The 24104-nt window shown below is 31.8% G+C and overlaps 2 protein-coding genes across 2 annotated transcripts; both read left to right on the plus strand.

The window, feature by feature from the left end:
- The first annotated feature begins 3427 nt into the window (after positions 1-3427).
- On the plus strand, positions 3428-15041 carry LOC105338074 (conserved oligomeric Golgi complex subunit 6). The gene is made up of 19 exons (XM_034450311.2): positions 3428-3586; positions 4011-4154; positions 4913-4984; positions 5410-5468; positions 5585-5696; positions 6227-6309; positions 7292-7362; positions 7765-7858; positions 9430-9506; positions 10141-10278; positions 10467-10531; positions 10861-10952; positions 11708-11822; positions 12177-12308; positions 12679-12846; positions 13216-13323; positions 13494-13547; positions 13854-13933; positions 14823-15041. The coding sequence occupies exons 1-19, from the start codon at positions 3476-3478 to the stop codon at positions 14971-14973; spliced, it is 1926 nt and encodes a 641-aa protein (XP_034306202.2). The 5' UTR covers positions 3428-3475; the 3' UTR covers positions 14974-15041.
- A 2655-nt stretch (positions 15042-17696) lies between these two features.
- On the plus strand, positions 17697-20481 carry LOC105338075 (uncharacterized). Its single transcript, XM_011443052.4, has 4 exons — positions 17697-17808; positions 19042-19606; positions 19731-19760; positions 19979-20481. Exons 2-4 carry the CDS (start codon positions 19045-19047, stop codon positions 19984-19986), a joined length of 600 nt encoding a protein of 199 aa, XP_011441354.3. The 5' UTR covers positions 17697-17808; positions 19042-19044; the 3' UTR covers positions 19987-20481.
- Positions 20482-24104: the final 3623 nt, after the last annotated feature.

Raw genomic sequence — 24104 nt, forward strand, 5'->3', positions numbered from 1 at the left:
TTCACTGTCAGGACAAGGGTTAATGCTGTTGAAAAACCTGAACAGAAAGTAAATTGTTTATTTTTTAAAAAGTACTGTAACCCATCTTCTAATTTATTCGACCTAAAAGATCTAGATGGGTGTGGAATCAAATTACAATGCGTAAACCGACGCCGCGGAAGAATTTGGGCTTATGTCAAGGGCATATTTTTAAGCAATTTTAGTTATCTTTTAGAATGTTAAATTGTATCAATATCATTTCTATATATTTATCTTCGAAACTGCTATACATATTTATTTATCAACACTGTTCCTGATAATTATGCCAGTGCCAATGTGGCATTTTTGCATCCGTCGAAAGTGCGTGTCTCAAATTCAAACATGATAGAATTGCTTAAAACACTGCTATGATTTTATTCCTTTGTTCTAGCAGTTTAAAATTTTATCTGTGACAGTCCGATATTAGTGAGCTTCTTTATATCTTTATATCAGACCGTTACCAGTGGTAACAGTACTGATATCCCTCAGAGACACTCTCGGGAAAATCAACAATGAAATTCAATGGCAGTGTTTTAAGTACGATATATGCCTCAAAAACTTTTTTATGAAGAAAAAAAATATCAGACAGTTCTGGGCCCTAACGGGCCTCGAAACTCTCTGATATTTTTTCATACAGAATGTTTCGGCATACATTGTAAATTATTACTACATGTAGTACTTATAATCACTTTTGTAATTGGTTTTTTTTATATATAGAACCAATACAATTTCCTAATTTTTCAGAATAAAAAAACTTCTTTTTCTTTCTAAGCAATAATCTATCATTTGGTTAACACTGATTTTTACAAAACTGCATCTTAAGCGTTTGCAAAAAATTCACCGTTGCACTGGTATAATTATCCGCCACTGACAGTGTTTCAAAATCTACAGTAATTTTTAGGTAGTGTGTTTATATATTCATTGAGAGAGTCATTTTTTATTCTTGTATCTTGTCACCTTTAGAAGTGCTTCACATAATGATATAGGAAAATATTAAAGGATAGGGGCGTACAATGCATTATAAATATATTCCCCACTTTGAGCAATAAAAAAACCATATCCAGTTGCTCAATATATTTATTTTTGACTTGTAGACATTGTTTAAACTAAAAATTTTACGATGCAGGTCAGTAACGTGCTTTCATAAAGTAAATCTAAGAAGCATAGGTTTCCAAACTAAGGTCACGGTGTTTTATACCTTAATCTTACTTGACAATTTACCGTGCTAAATTGCAAACAGTTTGTATAAATCGTTCTAAACTCCATCCTAAAAGTACTTAAAGTTTATTTAAAGGTTATTCTCCCTTTCATTCATTTTTTTTGGGAGTTGATTTTAATCAACTCTCCTATGCAGTTACTCAAGCAAACCGAAAGTGAAACAGTGTTTGGACCTAAGCACAAATCAACACCGCGGACAACATTTAGTTCTAATCAATAAATTCGATGTAATGAGTTTTTAAGCATTGTTTTTCAAGGAAACTAATTTATAGATACCTTGTAAATAGTCAGATTTTAAATGGTACGAACAATTTAGATATTTTTTAAAATCGTACATTTTATGTATTCCTACGCCAGAGTTCAATATAGTCTCGTTCAACCAGACGCTCGGCTGTCTTCGTAAATCTCCGACAAGCAGAGAGTCTCTCTTGCTTTTCGGAGATTAACGGACACAGCTGAGCGTCTGGGTGAACGAGACTAGAATTCAATTTTGCTTGGATCCATACAATTTCTCATAACTATTTCGATTACTGATACGTAGTTTGATGGAATAGTTCTTTGAATTTTACACAACATGATTGATATTGGATTTTCACAAAATTCCTGTAGGAGAATTCATATTATAAAAATGTGCGTAATTCAAATACTTATAGGTATTTACTTGCCATGCATGCAAAATTAGATATATCGATGATTTTAAAATAAATAATAATCGATAAATCAACTCCCGTCAGTACTTCAGTACTTTGATTATTGATTTATTAAAGTGGAGTCTAGACCCATTTTGAACCTGCAGCTTTCATGTGTAGAGGAGAGTACAACTTTTATTTGTTTCAGTCATTGATTTATCAACAAGAAAAAATAGAAGATAGACACAGGCATATGTATTACATCCAAATTGAATTTCTTTATGGTTTACTCCCCCAACCCCGCCACAATTGACAATTACATTGAAAGCATACAAAATGTAATGTGTTATTCGTGCGTAACTTTCTAAAGAAGTAAATAATTTAAGCACTGCAAAGAACTTTGTTCTTCAAATACTACTAAATTACATATAACCGGATAACAATTAGTCAGTGAGCGATTGGTGCAAAATTACCACTTTGTCGCTAAACACACAAGACACAAAAAAATGTGTGTGATGTTGGAAAAGCAAAGAAGATTAGGCGTTGAATTCTCTCAAATATTCAGTGCAAAACCCCTAAAAAACGGCTCTTATTTGTTATCTATCCTGTGAATACCTTCGATTAAAAAAATGTTATTGCCATTTAACACAGCCGATTTATTTATTGTGTATATGGTCAACGTACGTGTAATTCTAAAACTCAAGACGGTGGACCCAAGAGGCAGGAATCCATAAAAACATCCCAAATGATCGGTTGAATTACACGTAAATGCTTTGAAAATTGTTTTAAACTATCCCATGGGCCATAATGATAAAATCTGGTATGTAAAATGCCATTGGAAACTTTCATTTCATATCAATGTGTTATTAACTATTATAACAAACATTCTGAGAGAATTGCACGAGCAATGCATGTCCTTTAACCACCACCCCCTCCCGTGAACAATAAAGCAATTAATTGTCGTTTTATTTGCAACATGTACACATGTCTGGAAAAAATTTGGTTCAAGATTTTTCAAATGGACAAACCCGATTAGTAATGAAAAATAAGTTGTCTAAAATTAATTTCGTCATCATTTTTAGGTTCATTTGGGTATATTTGGGTCCATTTGAGTAAATAGGTGCAACAGTGCTGCTCTAAGCAGATCATAATTTATACAAATTTAAATATTTTCAAAAATAAAACTTTGAAAACCAGTAGATAAAAAAGAAACGCAAGTGAAATTGATTAGTGTTAATTGCTGTGTCAATCAAAAGTCTATGAAATTGTCAAGTATGAAGAAAATCTGTGACTATGCGTGGCCACCGAATTTTGATCTTAATTCAGCAAGCAGGATATTTCATGCAATATTATAAGTAGAGGGCGTATGAAATTTTAATGAGTATTCAGTTTTTATTTAAAGTCTGTAATAAGAATTTTTGAAATATGCTTGTATATAAATATATATACCAAAGATATATAAATAATTCTTTCTATTTTGGAGGATATTTAGACCAACGAATTATCCGGAAATTTTATGTGCGTTCTGGGTTTTCGCAATTCGTGTTTTAAGCGTTTCCGTGATGAAGATTAAGAAGGAAGCGTAAATTCAACACTGATTGTTTGCCAACATGACAGACCGAGATGGAGCTACAACTACGGATTCTGCTTCTTCTTCAGCAGCTAATCCTCTTTCAAGAAAGCTTAACAAAATTTTAGAAACAAGACTTGACAATGACAAGGTATGGAACAATTACTTGCGTTTTGTGGTACCATAAACTGTGCGAAATCAGGCTAATTGATGCTTTGATGGTTTGACTCCCAGATTCAGCTCTTCTTTTGCACTGATAGCTACACTAAATCTTGGAATCTTCTCACTCCTTCTTAATTCATGTCTGAAAATTTGACATTAACTTTGCTGGGTTGTCATGGTTAAATTCCAGATATCCATGTGTTTTTTATTGTCTGAACCTTCAGCTGTTCAGGGAGAGAGGTAATGGACTAGAATTTAAAAGAAAAAAAAATTAGGATGAATGTATAATCCTCAGGCATATCTATTATAATTTGTTCTATACTTTAGTCCACAGAGCTTTCAGAGATCTTTTGAAACTTTGGTTGATGAGTTTCAAACAAAGAAACAGTTCATTCTTATTCTTTCCATTTCAGGAAATGCTTGAATCACTTAAGGCATTATCCACATTTTTCAATGAAAATAGCTTACGAACTAGAAGAAACCTCAGAAGTGATATAGAACGTAGAAGTCTGTCGATTAATGAAGAGTTTTTACAAACTTTTCAAGGAGTTAAAGAGGTATGGAATTATTTTGATAAACTGAGTAAAATTTGTACTGAAATCATGAATTAAGTTTTAAGAAAACTGTAGCATTTTTAGAGTAATACTGTGTACAGGGAAAAATGCCAACGAATTCCAACGTCTCAAATTCTATTTCATATAACACATCTTTGTCTGGACAAATTTAAGACAAGGTAAATCTGTTTGCAAGTGAAGAAGGACGAAAATAGCACAGGCGAAAATAACCCTGTATATTATGTTACATTCTATTGTTAAATTCATAATCATGATGATTATAATTAGAACCGTTATAACATAGCTTGGACTTTTGGTAGTTGTGTCAAACAGCAATGTGACGTAGGCCTGTCTATTTCATTGTTGGCCATTCAGCCATGGCTCTTTGAAATAAACACGATTTGTCTGGCTTTTGAGCTAAGACTATGCAATCTGTGTATATTTCGCTTGAAACAGCGTCATTCTTAACTTGTTTTGACGCAAGAAATAGATAGCTTTGTACTTCTGAAAGTCCAAGGTCTTGTTATACATGTTATAATGGTTCTTTAAAGAGGCATTTTTGTAATGCTATGCACATTGATGAAAAATATCAAATGACAGTGCATACAAAATGTATCATAGATATTGACTTAAGATCTTCTCATTGTACTGACATTAAAAAACATACCAAAATGCTTCCCATTTTTCCTGTGTTACTTTGTTTGAATAAAAAAATCTGAAATGTTTAATCTCAATCAAGTCTTAATAATTAATTCTTTTAGCAACTTGACAGTGTGTATGCAGATGTGAAAGCAATGAATGATTGCTGCCAGGACATGACATCACGTCTGAAGGTATCTTCTGCTTTTAAATCAATTCCAACCAAATAACTTCCATCAGGAAGAAGTACTTAAGAGTGCTCGATGGTTGTGTGCATTTTTAGGCTATATTTACCTTCTTTAGACAAGAGCTCTTAGACTATATAAAGATAAAGGAAAATGTTCATATTTTAATGCTAAAGTCTTTAGATTTTTTTCCTTTACTATTGAAGTCATCTTGTGCTAGTTTGTGACTAATTCATTATAAAATAAAGTATCTCCAATAAATATTAATTTGTAGTATTTACACAAATTAATGATATTAAAAGGTTGTTCACTTGCAATACCAGATCTTAAGATTTAATCTTATAAGACTAGATCCTATGTTGGCATTACTTGTTCGAAGATTCAGTCTTATGATGATGCAGAATTGTAATTGAAATAAATGTTCATTTCCTCAGGCAGCAAAAGAACAGACACACGACTTGATATCCCAGACTACTAAGCTTCATGCTGAGAGGTTTGTCTACCACCCATGACTGTTTATAATAGATCATCCTTATATTTATAAGCTAATTTAATATTCAGTTACTGTATTGGTTTCATGGATGACTATTATACATTTCATTATTACAGTCAAAAGGTGCAGATGAAACTACAGGTGGCTGATGTTTTTCTGGATAAATTTCAACTGAAACCTAATGAGGTTAAAGCCCTTCGTGGAAACCGAGATGGGTCTTTGAGCCAAGTAAGTGATCTGTTTTAAGGTCAAGATCTAGAAAATGAAAGGTGCCTACAAGTTTATGAAATCCAAGATATAAGTTCTTTCAGTGATGCTTCATAACAATAGCTTTGTGTTATAGAGTGTATCAGGGCTTGAATTTTTGTTAAAATTGGTTTAAAATGGCGTCAGATTGAATATAGGTATCGGGATTACTTTTCCCATTATGTAGTATATAGAATGTCAAGAAATTGTTACATTTTCTACATATTTCCTTTAAGACCGTAAACTACGGTTAAAAGATGTAACAAATCAATGAATGACTCATTATGGTTCTAGAGCAATAAGACACTCTGGAATGATTTACAAGATCTTGACCTTCATGGGTACCTTATGTCTAGTAATTTTCATGATGATCTAATTTTCGCTTAACTCTGGACAAAAAAAAAACCTCAAGTTGACAAATGTCAAATTCTCTCTGCATATTGTATATGAACAAATCTTTACGTCCATAAAAATGTAGATAAATTGCATACACACAGTCTGTTCTCTTGTAGGAGTTTTTCAACAGCTTAAATAAAGTCAAGACGATTCACAATGACTGTAAAATCTTGTTGAGGACCAATCAACAAACTGCAGGGTTTGTATGGACATATGTAATGTTACATGTATATATAATAACCTTCAATAAAGACTCTAAAAAGAGTAAAAATTGAGTTAAAATACATTATCAGTGTATTTTTGAAAGGGTTAAATGTGATATTCGTGGTTATTCTAATTTTATACCATATATTCTAAATATTAAATTTGATACAAAATTAAAGTCAAGAGATAAGATGGGTAATGAATGGAGACCCCCTATGGCTCTTCACATATTTTGCTTTTAAAATGATCTTGTATTGTTGTCATATTTCAACCACTAGTCTAAGAGTTATTTGCCATTGCATATGATATTAATATTGTTGCTGTTTTTATGCCCCTCTTCGAAGTAGGGAGGGCATATTGCTGTCCGTCTGTCTCTCTGTCTGTTAGTCAGTCCACCAAGTTTCTGTTTATTTTCTTTGCAGAGGTTGTATGTACTGAAATAAAATTTGGTATACAGATTTATCATAACAATATCTAGGTCAAGTTTGTACGATCAAGCAATTTTCAACAAAGTAATGCCCCTTGGACTTAAAAAAAAATTCAATTATTTTCTGTTTCCATTCATTTACTTCGCAGGGGTTGCACGTACAGAAATAAAATTTAGTTTAGAGATATATCAGAACAATATCTAAGTTTGATTTTGGGTAGGATCGAGCAATTTTCATACAAATCTATTTAGTGAAAAGCATTAACTAAGCTGTGATACATATGTAAAGTTAATCTGCATACAGTTTTTAATAGTTCTTATTATTATAATATCAAGTATTCATATTATTATGTATGTTGACCGTGTTTTTGGCAACGTTGATTATATTAGGCCTCTTGGGACAAATAAAGTGCCCTCAGCTTCGTATAGGGCAATATATCATCCCTCATGGGCTTAAATCTGATGAGTGTTGCCTTTAACTACAATCATTATTTGTATAACATTGATCTTTAACAAAACTGTAATTAAAAAACCTATGTTTACTGTACAGTCTGGAAATAATGGAGGCAATGGCCCTTCATCAGGAATCTGCCTTTGAAAGATTATACAGATGGACTCAGAGTAAGCTCCCTTTGAATTCTGTAATTTTGTTTTTTAATTGATATGTGTAGCATATATATGTAAATGCAAGTATCTGAAAGCATTAAATTAGCATGTTCATGACTTGTATCCTATTAAGAATAAAAAAAACCTACCAAAAACATGTAGTACATAGATTTTTATTTTATTTTATAACAGTAACATATACAGAATAATCTTATTTTATGAACATATTTATTTTTAGATAAATAAGGTTTGAAATATGTAAAATCAAATGGCAAGAAGGTATATATAAATGCACAAATTTTAAAACATTACATTTAAGTGTGCGAATGATCCTGTTGCTGGGCACATGCACCCATATATTATTTTTAACTCTGCAGTGAAGCAAATAACATTGAATATTATGGATTGTACTTATAGATGAATGCAGAACTTTAACAGGAGATTCCCCTGACATCTCCCCTATGCTCTGTCAAAGTATGGAAGCCCTGCAGGACAGGCCGGTGCTCTTTAGGTAAATCACCAGAAAATCTGTGACAATTATTTAAAAGTCTACATTTGCATTATATTAGCATGATATATTACATGCTTGCATATTTACGTCTATGTGCAGAAAATCACCTTTACAAAGATATGAATTGTTTATTAATTTTAATAAAAAAGAATATTTCAGTAAGTATGGTAAGAAGTATGCAAAACTGTTATATGTGGGGGACAGTTGTAACTTTTTTTCTTTCTGAACATTTAAGTAATACATATAATACTAATCTGATGTTAGATTTTACTATGCTACATATTGTACTTGCATATTATTTGAAAATATTCCCTCTCTTTAGTTTTAGACTTGAAAACATATAATTGTCTTGCTTATACACTATAGAACATCAATTGTATAAGACTCAGCCCTGTATTTTAAGGATTTAACTGCTTTCCAAATCTGTTGAATTCTCAGCATAGTTTTTTAAGGCGTCGAGCTAATGCTCGACAGCCTTCTAGCGATCGTCTGGATTGGCAATCGTCCAAATTCATGCTCTGCACCGCCTTTTAAATGTGCATAAGAAATAAGTTCCTTAAAGTATTAAACGTATTACACGATTTTTATTCCATTTATCAAACTAAATTGTGTACAAAAAAAACATTGCCTACCTGGTTATTGACAACTCATTGCATAAGTATAAATTTGCTTAATCAAGAAATGGCGGATGAATACAATCAGGTGTAAAAATTCACTAAATATTATTTTAGTTTATCGCTTACATTTTAATTGGAGAGCGTGCCCGATAGAAATAAAATTTGCGATGTAAATTTATTTGTTATCGGGCACGGTCTCCAAAATAAATGTAAGCGATAAACGTATCTAGTGACTTTGTTGCTAAAAATAAACACGATAATGTAGTTGGTCTGGTCGAGCATTTTAGATAGCATGTGTCGTGGATTTGTTTGTAAACAACCGTACCATAGGGAATCTTGTTTCAAACGGGAATTGAAATAAATAAAAGTATGTTTTATTATTATAATTAGGGACATACTGTTAATGTATTCAAATCATGAACCCGTGAAAATTGTTTAAAGAAAATAATTTATTTGAACTTTGAAATTTCTTCGAATTTTGTAACCATAATGAGTTATGCATTGTAAAAGCACCAATACCTATTTTATAAGAAAATAAACTTATTTTTGTTTTTAAAGCAGCACAAAACATAATTCATATACTTCTCTATTCTATGTCTAAAATTATTTGATACACGACTATTTAATTAACAGAAATTCAAATTATTGATATCATTCTATATAAAAGAATTAAATGTCAGTTCGACGCCTTTGTGGCCGTTCCGGCCTTTGATTTGTATGACAGGAAAGATAACTCAAGTCAAAGTGCCTTAAAACCTATTTTGACTAATTCAGAAATTTTGTAGATATTTACATTGTTTTGCTTACCATATGACTGTGTGTTGATCATGTATACTACATTTATAATGATTTTGGATTGGTGGCCCAAAATATCCCCATATTGTACTACATTTAGCTGTCTTATGAGAATCAGACCTTTTTATGCCAGTTTTCCAATCTTGGTTTCTGTTTTAGATATTCTTTAGATGAGTATGGGACAGCAAGAAGAACAGCTGTAGTTAGGGGTCTTATAGATGCACTCACTAGAGGGGGTGAGTATTGGGTTCATATGGTCCAAATCAAAGTACTAAAAGGATTCATAGTATATGCTTGGCAAAGGTATATTAACTTTGATTCAAATGTTCTCTAATGTATGCTTTTAGTGCAATTTAAGTTTCTTTATCATTGGTTTACTGTCAGAGTGTATAACAGTAGAAGCTTGGAATATGTTCTGTATTGATTTCATAGATGAGTCGAAATACCTATACATGTATTGTACCTCTGATCAGATTAAAAAAAATGTTTACATGGCAGTACATTTAGCCTAGATTTTAATAGTGTGTAAAAAATATGATTCTAGAATGTATATTTTGCAAAAATGATGTTCTAGTGTTTGGTAATGCAAATTAATCCTGCTGTTTAATTAATCTGATAAAAAATTCAAGGTATTTAGTCATGTAATACACACTACAGTATTAATGCACATGTGAAAAAAATTATGTGGTATTTTTATCTTCCTAAAATCAATGGCAGACTAGAATATTTGAAGAACAAGAAATTCAATTTATGAAATCATATTTTCAATGCGTTACGAAAAATAAATATGTATTACCTATTGCAATGATTTCAACATGATTTTAAATAGCAATCTTAATATGAAAATATTTATTTTGATGATTTTGATAGGACCTGGTGGTACCCCACGACCTATTGAACTTCATTCCCATGATCCCCTGCGGTACGTTGGAGACATGTTGGCATGGTTACATCAAGCAGCTGCCTCAGAGAAGGAATATGTTCACTCTCTGCTCAAGAAGTGCACAGGTGGAAAAAGCAAATAACATTTTCAAATTGATGATTGATACCAGTTGAATGAATTTCATCAATGTTCAAAATGTTCAACTTTTGATTCATTGGTCAAGATTTCAAATTAAAGAAAACGTAGATCAGATTAATAGCTAAAGTTTTGAAAATTTCTGTTTTAAAATATTCATGAATTATTTTATTTTCAGTAACCACAGAGCAAGTACAGGATATCCTTGGACACATAACAGAGGGCGTCTGTAGACCATTCAAGGTATGCTACTCTCACAGCTCTGAGAGTCCAAGTAGTTAATAAGACTGGTAAACTTAGACCATGGAAGACATGATTTTGCCTTTTACATGGATCTAGAGGGGGGTGGGTGGGAGGTGGGGAGGAAGGGGAAGGGAGGTGGTGGTCCCCCATGGAAGATCTTAAATTATTGAAAAGGCCCTAGACCCCCTTAGATTCATTGTATTTTTTCCTGACAGTAGGTACAATCTCCAAAAGACATTTTAACAGTATAAATTTTTTGTCTTGATAAATGTGATGTGCATAAAGCAACTGAAGGTAATGTGATTGTCTTAGTCTTGTCTCATTTTCAGGTGAGGGTGGAGCAAGTATTGGTGTCCGAACAAGATGCAGTCACACTGTACAAGCTAAACAACCTACTCAAGTTCTATCACAATACAATAGGGTAAGCCATTTGATAAAATCAATGTCAGAGTGGCCAATTTCGCAAGGTCTGTTTTTCCTACTGACACCAAGAAAAGGGAAAAAAAATCTTTTAATGGAATTTTTAAAGAAAGCCCAAAATTACTGTTTTTACATACATGTATAGTAATTGTCAGTTATATGATTACCAAATAGAGGGCATAGGTAAGTATATGTTTTGGACACTTTGATTCATGAAATAGATGGTTACCTAAGATCAGCTGTAATTTCAGTAGTTTTTTCATTCTATCAAATTTCACAAGTACAATGTATCTCTTTTTCTGCAGCAACAATGAAATTCTTTTGACTTTAAGCTTCTTGAAAGGGGCCAAATTCTGTATCCCTAGCATGACATGTTCTATCTGCTATAAACACAACAGTTTTATCTTTATAAGCTTTTTTAATCAAAGTTTGTTATTTAAATACAGTAACTTTATATTCTTTATTGGGATTTGAGTTGATTTGGTTGCTTTTAAAGACATATAATTATGCAATAAAATAAAGTGTGTATTTTGAAGCATCAATAAAATTTAAATTTAGTGCTTAAATTTTATCTGCAAAATATTGAGCTGTAATTATAACTATTGCATATAACTACATGACAGTATAAGAATTCACTATTAATACTAATACTTAAAAAATTGTATAGTTTCCTATTTTTGAATGTTATTTCAATACAAATTTAATTGTAATTATTTTGATTTTTTTTTAAATTTTGATATTTTTTTTCCAACACAGACAAATAGTGAACAAGGAGGCCTCCTTGCTGACTACCATCACAGAAATCCAAGATCTCAGTCACAGGATGTTCTTCAACAGTCTCAATTGTCATGCCAATAAACTTCTAGACAAGGTTTGACAATTTTTTTTTTTTAATCTGTGCAATGTACCAGCAAAGTTCGTTAAAATAATTACCAATTTAATTAAATTTTGAACTTCATTCCGCTCTCGGTTGGTTAAACCGGGGGGTGGATGGTAGTTCTAATTTTAATTAGATTGAATAATTAGTAAATTCTTTAAAATTAGAAATAATGAAGTTAGATGTGGTTATCATTTCTCTGTGATGTGTGGATTTGTATTTCATTTTATTGTCGGCATGATTTGTTATAAAAAAAATTTAAATTTGTATGCTATGAATACTTTGCTGATGCTTCATGAATTTCTTTTTTGACAGTTCATGGTTTTAATTTTGTTTGGATAAATTTAGGTGGAATTGCCTCCGGCTGACCTTTCGACCCCAGCAGCACTCAGTCAGACAATGCAGTTGTTGAAGGATGTACTTGCCTGTCATGATGCCTCTGTTGTGGCTATTGATGACAAGAAACAGGACTTTAAACAGGTTTTAAAATATTCATCAGACGTCAGTAATTTTAGAATTACTGTAATGTTAAATGATATGTTAAATGAGTTGACATTATAGCAAAGCTTAACTGAAAAGTCAACCCCTGTATTATGTCAAAGGATGGAAACACTTGGTAGGCTCATCTCTTTGTTTTCTCATACTTATCAAAAAAGCTACCATAAACGGACTATCTCTTGACATAATTTGGGAACTTAACTCAAAACGTTTGAAATAAAAAGAAAAAATCAAATCATTTTAGTGATTAGTTGAATATAAAATGTTTTAGCTTCAATTCAGAGCTATGTGGTTTTTTTAGTGGAAGAAATTTCTACAGGCTTAAGTTTGACATGTTTTCGTTTGGTTACAGATATTGTCTTGTATAGTGGATCCACTTGTCCAGATGTGCTCAGTGTCTGCAAGTCGACTTAATGCCATAGACATGGCCTGTTACATGATCAACTGTATATACATTATGCAGACCACGTTGTCTCTGTATGAATTCACAGACACTAGATTAGAAATGCTGCAAGCCCAGGTAAGTCATCAGATTATTACTCTTTTGTTGCTTATGCCATTTAGATAATTGTGCATTAGGGGTTTGTTGCAGGAGATCTGGTTCCAAGAATTGAAAAAAAAAGTCAGCATTTGAAATAATATAGTCATGAAATTACCTGCACTAAAATTTAAATAATTTCCTAAAAAGAAATGATATTTTGATCATGTAATTGCATTTACAAATTTTGCAAACTGGCAATTTTACAAACCTTTCTGTCAGAAATAGAAGAAGGTATTCAAAATCAATCTGACTTCATATTTTATTGTCTTTGGGTCAAAAATTGAAATTTTATGAATAAACATGCACAAAAAAAAACTTGAAAATTTTGTTGTTGACATTCATCTCCAGGTTGAGGCACAGCTGGACACGTTAGTAAATGAACAAGCAGCAATGGTACTGAATAGGGTTGGGCTGGCAGAGGCCTACAAGATGGTTCAAGCCTATCAACCAAAACAGGTAATGCAGGGTACCATTACTTAGTTCACATCTGTCATATAATGTTGCTTTTATGAGACTTGTATATGAAATGGTTTTATTGCATAATGTATTTTTTAAACTTGTATTTAATACGTTTCTTCAAGAAACTGATGATTATTTAGAATGGATATTTTGACCTATATCTTCAGGGTCCTCTCTCTTCTCTCCAAGGCATGGATGCTGGGACATTGAAATCTGCAATGGTAAGAAATGGCATGCTTTTTTCAGATCTATACATTTTGTTGTGTAAAGATAAGAAAGAAATTCATTTTTTTTTCTTTTAAAATATGATAAATTTCTACTGAGAGAACAGTTTATACTGTACTGCTAATATGATGTTAATTGTTGGCATAAATTATTCGTAACTTCTTTCATTTGATTAAATTTTTGATTCAATACAATTTGTTTTATGAATATACATGTGCAAGTCAAGTAGCTCAAATGTAAAAAGCTAATTAAAAAAAGCGTTGTGTAAAATTAATGTGCTTCTTTTTCTTTTTGTTGTGCAGATGCAGTTTGACAGCTTCCTGGCCAATCCAGATGCCCTGGTTCTACCACAGTGCAGTCTAATTTTAAGTGCTCGAATACGGTAAGAGCTTTGGAAAAGATACAACCATTATAATAGTACATTTTTTTGTTTATGAAAAAAAATCAAAATAAAAATGAAATGCTAAAATCACTGTAATCAGCTTTTTAAGATTTATTTTTTTTTTAATGTAAAATAAATGTCATTTTCTGATATCAAACTTCTCATACAAAATGTATAAACCTCTTACATTGTAATTACATGTAAGAATTTAAAGAGGCATGGTCAGGATTTTGATCAAAAATTATTTTTTCAATTTTAATGTTAACAATACTTCAGTATGGCATTTTTAATAGGCAACCAAAATCTAAGTGTCATTTGTTGAGTTATAAGCGAATTGCAGAGCTTACAAGTCTTTGCTATGTAAACAGAGCTTTTATTTAGACTAAGTACATTTTGAGCGTTGAAGTGAAAATTTCACTTTTAGATCTAAAATGAATTTGTTAAACGTTACAAACTGTTTATCTATGCTTACGGTGAATTAAATGGTAGACAAATCAGCTTGAAAAATATTTTTTACTGGTGTATTCAACCTATGTAAACAAAAACGGCATGAGCCTTGTTTACATGACAACGAATTGTGATCTGTGTATCTTGTTTATAACTACGACTGACTCTCAAATTTCACTTGATCATTAGAAATGCCTGCCTAAAGCATTGCAAGTAATAAAAAAAGAATTTTACCAAAAGCATGGTGACCATGTCCCTGTAAAAGAAAAAGTTCAGATTTCAAATAAATTGAATGTTAACCGTTGTTAACTTGTTCGCCATCCTCAATGAAATCTAATATATTGATACTCATTTTTAAACCTTGAAAACTGTTAAGATTCATGTACATGTATTATAATTAGAAGCTTGTAAAAATACTTTACTTCTCTTTTTCCGTTTCCAGGGAATCAATAAAGAAAAGATCTATGGAACTTATCAATGAATCCTATAGACTGCTGTTTGACAGGATAAAGAATCCAGCCAATGAATACAAAGAGCCCCAAGGAATCGTACCAAGGACCCCAGACCAAGTGATGAAACTGCTCCAATATTAACTCTATGATGAATATTCTCTGTTATTATTTGTTATAATAAACGATGATATAGAATATGGTTACATGCAGTACAGTTTTGTTATTTTCTTGAAACGAGAAAGAAATCACTTTTATTATACATTTTTGCAATATTTACTTCCCAAATCTCCAAACTCTTTAAAAAACAAAAACAAAAAACTATAGTTAGAATTTGCTTTCTGAATTTTACCAAAAGGATAAAGTTGTGTTAGCGGTTTATGATTATAATTTCCTACACCAAAAGTTAAGACATAATTATGTGTTTACTCTGCAATGGCGTATCTAAATGTACATTGAAACATGGTAAGCACATGCTTGCAATTTTTTTCAAAATCTCAAAGAAAAAATAGATATTTTTCTTTGCAATTCCTAACAACTTTTTGTGTTTGTGTCGGTAATTAGCTCGAAGCATCCCGAACTTGTTCTTATACATGTAGTAAATAACCAGTTATATACACTTTTCAAAATATTGACTCGGTCGTAAGACCAATATTTTGATCAATATAGTACTTATTAACAATTAACCTGTTCATTACAATCAATTGATCTGTTTCAAAATAAAAAGAAACAAAACGGGGGGTATTAAAGTCACCCGAGTCACTAAGGTGACTTATTGCAGTTGTTTTAATCGTCTGTCGTCGTGTGGTGAGCGTTGTGCGTTAACAATTTTACATTTTCAATTTCTTCTTGAAAACTACAAGGCCAATGGTTACCATTTTTGTTGTGAAGCATCTCTATGGTAAGAGCAATTCATGACCCTACTACCCCCAGGGCGCCACTGGCCAAGTATGCCAAAAAAAAGCCGAATTAAAAAAAAATCTTCTTCTCTACTCCAACACATTTGAGGAAAAAATGCATGGTTATGATGTCCATGAGGCCCTCTACCACAATTCTGAAATTCATGACCCTTGGGTCAGGGGTTCAGGCTTTAGGATGGGGCCAATATGACCATATGATAAAAATGTATTTAATCTTAGAAACCATATATATATTTACTCCCATATACATGTATATTTGTTAAAAACTAAATGAACGGTTATGACGTCCACGAAATATTCTACCTGAATTGTGAAATTAATGACCCCTGGGTCAGGGGATTAGGCCCTAGGGCGGGGCCAATATAGTCTTATGGTGAAATGTATTGAATCTTAAAAAATCCTCTTTACTCAGACACATGTGGGAAAAAACTTAATGCATGGTTATGATGTTCACAAGCTCCTCTACCTAAATTATGAAATTCATGGCCTCTACGACTGACTGCATACATGTATATAGACAGAAAATAAAGCAATCTGACTGCATATTAATAAAATTAAGCTGTCATCTTTAATGATATTTAATGTCACCTACATGTAAGGCAAATGCGAGGCTGTAGTCTGAATTTTTTTTTAAATATGTATCTCATTCACGCAAAGAAAGTGAGCTATTAAGATGTATAGATTCGGCAAGAATCTCAGCGGACAGGGGGAGTAAAAATTCCATCGGTTAAATTATAACCGTTATTTGGGTTCTGTTGGTAGTGGAATGGGTAAAAAAATGTTTGAAATGAAAATGGTTTTATTATAATCATATTATAGGTCTAAATATAGCAACACGACGTATTTGATGCTGTTTTTAAATGATTTTGTTGTTGTCTCTAGGTCTTCTCTTAATTCACAAGGTTGAACCATGTAGATGACATATTTCAACATAAAAAATGTCGCTTTTTGAAAAAAAAATATTGAGAGGTGACGTAGAGTTGACTAATTATGCACTTTTTCAAAAGAAATCTTGAATGATAATTATAGCTCATGTCAAAAATCTTGAATATGTTTTTTCAGTACTACTTTATACCGAATAAACATGTACCGTACTTCAAATCTCAACATAATGTAACTTGCAATATTTGAGTAATAAATTTTGTTCAAACCTGTAACTTTTCGAGGTTATAGACATTCGTGTCAATGATTCCTCAAGCTTACAATCTTCTGCGCCAACTTTCTTAACTAAAATATTGAAAGCAGTGTATACGTTTATTACAGCAACAAAACGCTTTTAGTAAATATCTGTGAAAAAATATTTACTTAAAGTCTTAACTTTTCTTTTTATTCCAGTATCATGTATTTTCTTCTCTTTTTTATTTGAATCTTTGCTATAGTTTGAATAGTATTATGAGTATTGAACATTCCAATTTGTTCCTTTGACCTTCATGTAGGGAAATGTCTAAAATAGGCTGTGCCTGATGCCTAATTATACTGAATAAAATAGTGTTTAAATGAAAAAGAAAAAATATTTAAAAAAACATTACTACGACTTTATCATAGTTTTGATACATACGTATATTACTTTGTACCAACCATTTCTGTAATAATGGCGACCATTTAAAAAGTTATCTAATATTTATAGTTCTTAAACAATTTCATGTGAGATACACCAATAATCTATTACTTGTACGTAAAGCAATTTACTTATAAATCAAGAAAGGTTACAGACTGTTCATCCATACCATGTACAACTTTTAAAACATAACTTGAAGACGTGTTAGATAGAACAGCTACAACAAATAGCACTTATCTATACAATAAGAATCAAATTTTGATATGAAACAATGAACTGTTAAGTAAGACGTTTTTGGTCCATTTTGAAAGAGTTATAACAGGAGTCACTGCATAAAACATTTTACCTTTCAAGTGAACAAGAGCAGTGTCTGCTAATCGTCAGATGGACACATGTTCCTGACAGGTTAACACACGATGTTTCTGACCGGTGTTCAATAAATAGCGACGGGTCGTCCTCTAGCCCAAAGACCAGCTGTCCAGTCCACAAGCCAACCCAACGGTAAGAAAATTAACTTATGGAATATAATTCGCTATCAATATTAGGATTTAATCATTTTATTTTATTTTTTAACAAAAGCTAGAGAAAATTTAATAGACTTAATTTTTTAAGTGTATTATAAGTAGTAAATTCTATATCAATAACTTACAAGGAATCATATTGAACCAAGCGTCAAATGGGCCGCAAAAAATATAATTGTTGTATGAATCATCATTGGTTGTTTACATCAAAAACACACCACAAAGAAGAAAATAACGAGTTGGTTGTACTAATTTTTATGGTAAATTTTAATACTCGTATATTCTCAGCAACAAGTTTTGAAGTTTAACATTTGTCTACTATTATTAAGAATCGAGTTCGTTACTGTAAGCATTTCTAACGGTAATTGTATGATCATTGCCATAGTATGAAGTAATATCATTTATATAAAATTTTATGTCATTCAGGTCTTTTGTATTACGGGTCTTTAAAGTATGTCCCGTATACCGATCCAGTTACATTGTCTTGAAAAGAATGAAAAACTCCGAAATTTTCCGAATAGATTATATAGTCTCGATAAAAATGCACCTAACAAGACAATCTATGACCTAATTTACATTTACGAACAAAACAAAAAATATGTACTATTTTTTTGAAAGCATAAAACATATTTCTAAGTGCAAATTTACTTTTAATTCATAAAAATAAGCATAGTATCAAATCTGTAAACAAAAAGCTATCCCGCCGAAACGCAGTTACAATATTTAAATGTATATCAAATAACGGACCGCCTTCTGGCGGCCCGTAATGATCTATAATCATCGAAAGAAAAGAAAGTTGATCGTTTAAAGTTCCTGTTTTTTCACTGTTTCAAATATCGTATGCTTTCCATGTTTTTTTCTAGTCATAAACACAAAGTGATTTTCAGGCCAGTTGGTCACTAAAAATGATACAAATTACAAATAAGAATGAACTTTTTTCTGCCATATTTGAATGTTTGTGGAAATACTGTGGAATCATTAGAATTCGTGGTGGCTCAATTTTCGTGGTATTCGTGGGTAGCGCCCCCCCCCCCTTCCCACGAATTTATATCCTTAACGAAAACAAATTTAGGAAGAGTACTCTTTGATACGTAAACTGAAAACCGACGCATCCACGAAATTACATCCCCACAAATAAGCAAAAAATCTACCATTCACCAAAATTGGCAACAAATTTAAATGATTCAACAGTAATTGCTCTTAATTTCGCCAGAGAATGAGGTCCACTTTCATTTTCTGCACACTACTCGTAGCAGTATCTGCAACATATTATGGTGGTGGTGGATATAGCGGTATAGGGGGAGGACACGGAGGAATAGGTGGAGGATATGGCGGGAGAGGAGGAGGATATGGTGCAATAGGAGGAGGATATGGTGGAATAGGAGGCGGATATGGTGGACTCGGAGGAGGAGGATATGGCGGGATAGGAGGAGGATATGGTGGACTTGGGGGAGGATATGGCGGACTAGGAGGAGGATATGGCGGTCTTGGAGGAGGAGGATATGGTGGGAGAGGAGGAGGAGGAGGATATGGCGGCCTTGGAGGAGGATACGGCGGGATAGGAGGTGGATATGGTGGACTTGGCGGAGGATATGGCGGACTAGGTGGAGGATACGGCGGACTAGGTGGAGTTGGTGGTATTGGAGGTGTTGGTGGTATCGGTGGAATCGGAGGCGGATATGGCTATGACGATTATTCAGGAAGTGCTGGATACATTGCGGGTGGAAGAGGTGGACTAATAGGAGGCGGCCATGGCGGATTGATGGGCAGGAAAGGGGGTATAAAATTGTCTTTTATCATGCAAAACACACACATTTGTTGCTCAACACTTACGAAATGTGAATTGTCAAAGATTACAAAGACAATGTATTAATTATGGTTTTATTTTAAATTTCTTTGTAGGAGCTATTGGAGGAAGTTATGGGAAGCCACGTAAGTATTTAATTTTAAAAAAAACCTTTAAATTTATTTTCTCAATGCGTGATAACATTACAACCATTTTAATTTGTAACATTAGTTTACAGGTATGCAATTTTAAAACTCATAATGCATTGTGATGAATCAATACTCCTACTAAATGCTTCTAAAACATAAAAGGTGTTTTTTGTATTATTATTATTGTCTATTGATAAAAACGTTTTATTTTTCAGAGTATTAGATACTAACTACGGCATAATACATCACAGGAAATATGTTTGTGAACAAAATATGTTATCTGCATTTATATTTATATCAAATATGAAATAGTAAAACAAATTGCAGTTATTTCATTTTTTTTCAAAGATTGAAAGATATGGCATCTTTAGTTTCGAAAAAAAAACCCTACAAAAGTCCCAACATAAATTATGAGGTATTACAGATGTCTCAATATAAAGAAAAGAATGACAATGAATATCACATTGCTTCAAAATCTGAATCAGGTTTTATAAAGAAGCGTACTTTCAATGATACTAGACAACTCGTTTTTTGTCGCTCTTCAAAGGTGACAACAATGGCCAATTAACATTACACAAATCATTCTCTGACATATTGATGGCGTCTAGAGCAAGGTTCAACTATGATTAATTATTGTTGTAATTATATTGCATATATTACTGTGATTAATTGCCTTCTTGAGATATATGTGAGAAGTTATGCTTCCTTGCATGAATTTTATTTTATATTAGAATCTAATAATTAGAACACTCATGCATGTGCATTTGTACATGTATATACGTAGTACTACGTTGTTTTATTATTTGGTATTTTCTCCCAAAAATGTTCATAAATACAAACTGATATCACTGCGTGATGGCGTTTTTTATTGCACAAATTTTTAAACGAAAATGCGTTATGATAAAGTGCCTTAAAGAATGTCTATTTAAATGTTTTACCTCAGGACATGGTCAAAAATATTAGCGTTTGGCTGCTTGACTACAATTTCGAAAATCAAAATTAAGGTAAAAAAAGCTCTCTGAAAGAAAATGGACGATATTATCATATTAAAATGATATGGAAACAAGCCAGTTCGAAGAAAATGAAATTAAATTAATATACAATCACTCCTTTATAATTCGTCCAAAATAACAATAAATTGCGCGCTTGTGTGTGTGTGTGTGTGAGAGGGATCAGGGTAGTGTTCAATTTCACACAACAACTTTCAAATGAGTTTGAACGAAAAGATGTTTATTATCAATACCGTGGAAAGCTAGGATGATATTTTTTGTGTAAAATTATTTGCAGTGAATGGCCCACAACTGTTGTAGGAGGGGGTGGGGGTGGGGTAGGAGTAGAGACCTGTCAGAAATAATTATATTTTAGAAAAAAAAGTCTGCTGAACGCAGAAATGATGGTAACTGTAATTGGAGGTGACAAGTTTTGAAGAATAAATCTTGTTTAAAAACGCTTTAAAGTTTTTAAAGCTTTCTTTAAGATTTGCAAATGACCACAAACCGAATGGAAGATAAACTTATTTTAAATGATAAGATAGGAAGTCATTCAGTAAAAACTGTAATACAAGTATTATTTTTTATTTTTTTTTTGTAAAATTGTATTATTTTTCTCCAATTTGATATTCAAAAAGAATTTTCAAAGAATTTAAAAATTGTTGTTCCCAGAACTTCCTCATATTCATATTTTATTGTATCAACAGCATTGGCGTTGGGGGAATATGAGCAAACGGACTCATTGGGTTATAAAAACGATACCAAAATCAATAGAAAACGAATCCTTAAACTTAATGCGATGCATTTAGAATGAATTTGTTGTTTAATTGAATTGTTGTCCAGAATTATGGAAGCTGGTTGACTACCTAAGTACATTTGTAAGTTTGGTATATATAGCCAACAGACCTCTTGTATAACCTACTTGTGCTAAGGTTGAAAGTGTGAAATGAGGATCAATTGTAGCCGTCGGCAATTATTTTTGCACGAACTTCTACATTATTCAAAACACTTTTACAATACAAAGTAATTTGATAATTATGACTGTACCCCTTTTGAATTTCATATGCTAATACACATTCTAAAGTTTTCTAATCACACACTGATAAAATCTTAAAGTACATGTTAAAAAGAACAGCCAAATGATAAATGTGTTATCATTAACCTAGCGTTACTCTTTATGCATGTTGATTGATTTATCTCCATTGTTAATGTCTAATTGTGTTCAATAATCATTATGTACATATACTTGAAAAGTGAATCATTTAATCCGCCAGGCAGATATATTCATTAACGTTAACCTATTGTGACACTGTGGTTTTTTAATGATTTGTGGATATCAATCAACAATTTCTTTAAAGTTGATGAACATTCCTCCCCTAATGAAGTGCTCTGCGGCAGAATCAAATTTGCTCTTACTATTTGCCGTCAAGGTTATTTTTTTTGCTGCTGATAAACTTACTCCTTTGTCTTTTCTAATCCAATGATCTTGATTAAATGTTTGGTTCCTTTCCATAGTCTTAATACAGATGCATTTGCGAAACTCAATTGCACGATTGTTCTTTGTAAAAATTTTTAGCATTCATTATAAACAGCATACAGATACTAATGAACAAAACAAACATTAGCAAATTACCATATAAATGAAAGGAAAGGAAAATAACAACCATGCAGCGCAGAGGCGTCATCCGTAGGCGTTGTGTTGAGACAGCATAAGGAATGCCGGTCGCTAGAAACGAAAAAAATATCACCTTAATTCAAAATTAAATCATTATTAAAGAGAAAATTAAAATGTTAGGTGTCAGAACCTTAGGTGTCAAATATATTTCACGTTGATGGAAAAGGCGGAATTCCATATTTCAATAAATGTATCTTAATCTTAATGCTTCAATACTTTTGTCGACAAATCTTTGTGTATGTCTTTGTAAAAAAAAAGAAATATATATAAAATATATAAACTTACCTAAAGGGGACTGAATGGTCAACAAATTCCCCATCAAATCCAACTGGAAATTTCAAGAGGATATGTTAATTAGCCCCTAACTATTATTTTGTATAGACAGAATCCCAGTATTCATGTTCTAGAACTGATTTATCTAGTCCTAATCTTTCTACAGAAAACTCTAGTTATATTATTGATATATGTAGTCTAAAACTGGTCACATCCATCAGCTCCTTGTTATTCTATATTGTGAATTGAAGTATTTACAGTCTTTTAAATATATATATTTTTTGTCCTTTTGTTGTACCTCCTTCCAATGCTAATTATGATATTGACCTATTATACAAAATTGAAATGCATGACAATGATAACACATTCTGTGTAAAACTGTATATTAATATTATACACGTACCTTGATTGTAGGAAAAAACATATTATATAGGCATTGCGCCTCCTGTTCGATCCAATTCATGTATTCTTATATACTTGAATAAAATACTTATGAAATGAAAAATTAAACAGTTACGACGACCATTCAAACCTTATTATTCTATATTGTGAAATAAAGAATATATTAACATTTTTTTTATATTTTAGTCTAGTCCGAGTTAGTCGAAAAAAACTTTTAACGGCAAAATAATTATTATTTGGTCCAGCATGGTTTTTAAACATAATTTAAGTGTGCTGATTCCAAAAAAATATGCTGGCCTTCATGAAAATGGCGTTAAGTAGCTCAAAATGGCGATTCAAAATGGCGGACAACCAAATATATATATATATATATATATATATATATATATATATATATATATATATATATATATATATATATATATATAATATATATATATATATATATAATATATATATATATATATATATATATATATATATATATATATATATATATATATAAAGTCTTTTTATTATTGACAAACAATAATGAAATGATCCAGCTTAGTATTTTATCATATCTAAAGTGTGCTTAGTTTTAAAAAATTTGGTGGCCTTCCCCAAAAAGCGTTAATTAGGTCAACATGGCAAATCAAAATGGCAGACAGCCAGATTTTATAATTGTTTTCCTAAAAAATTTAAACTTGGGTGAACGCATAAAAAACAATAATAATTCAATCCAACAAAGTTATTTTTGCATTAGACGTGCTTAGTCCAAAAAATATGCTTTGCCAAACGGTTTAAAATCTGCAACAAGTATAGCAAAATTTAAGCTAGGCTTGCAAAACAATAAACTTGTAGAAAAAATAAAATCTAAATTATACAACCATGGACAAAAAAAATTCAATATACTTCATTGCCAGTGAAGAAATTTTTCAAGTAACCTTAATGCAGTCTTGTATAATCATGATTTAGTTGAATCATCAAAATGTCTAAGATGTGGATACTCCTGTAAATCTT

The sequence above is a fragment of the Magallana gigas genome, chromosome 4 (genome assembly GCF_963853765.1).
Source record: "Magallana gigas chromosome 4, xbMagGiga1.1, whole genome shotgun sequence".
NCBI classification, from domain to species: Eukaryota; Metazoa; Mollusca; class Bivalvia; order Ostreida; family Ostreidae; genus Magallana; species Magallana gigas.

What these genes read in the sequence shown, in the direction of transcription:
- LOC105338075 (XM_011443052.4), top strand. Translation starts at nt 19,045, where the DNA reads ATGAGGTCCACTTTCATTTTCTGCACACTACTCGTAGCAGTATCTGCA. An exon ending in ATTGATGGGCAGGAAAGGGG is followed by an intron (nt 19,607 to 19,730) that starts GTATAAAATTGT and finishes ATTTCTTTGTAG; the next exon opens with GAGCTATTGGAGGAAGTTAT.
- LOC105338074 (XM_034450311.2), top strand. Translation starts at nt 3,476, where the DNA reads ATGACAGACCGAGATGGAGCTACAACTACGGATTCTGCTTCTTCTTCA. An exon ending in ACATGACATCACGTCTGAAG is followed by an intron (nt 4,985 to 5,409) that starts GTATCTTCTGCT and finishes TCATTTCCTCAG; the next exon opens with GCAGCAAAAGAACAGACACA. An exon ending in AGATGCACTCACTAGAGGGG is followed by an intron (nt 9,507 to 10,140) that starts GTGAGTATTGGG and finishes TGATTTTGATAG; the next exon opens with GACCTGGTGGTACCCCACGA.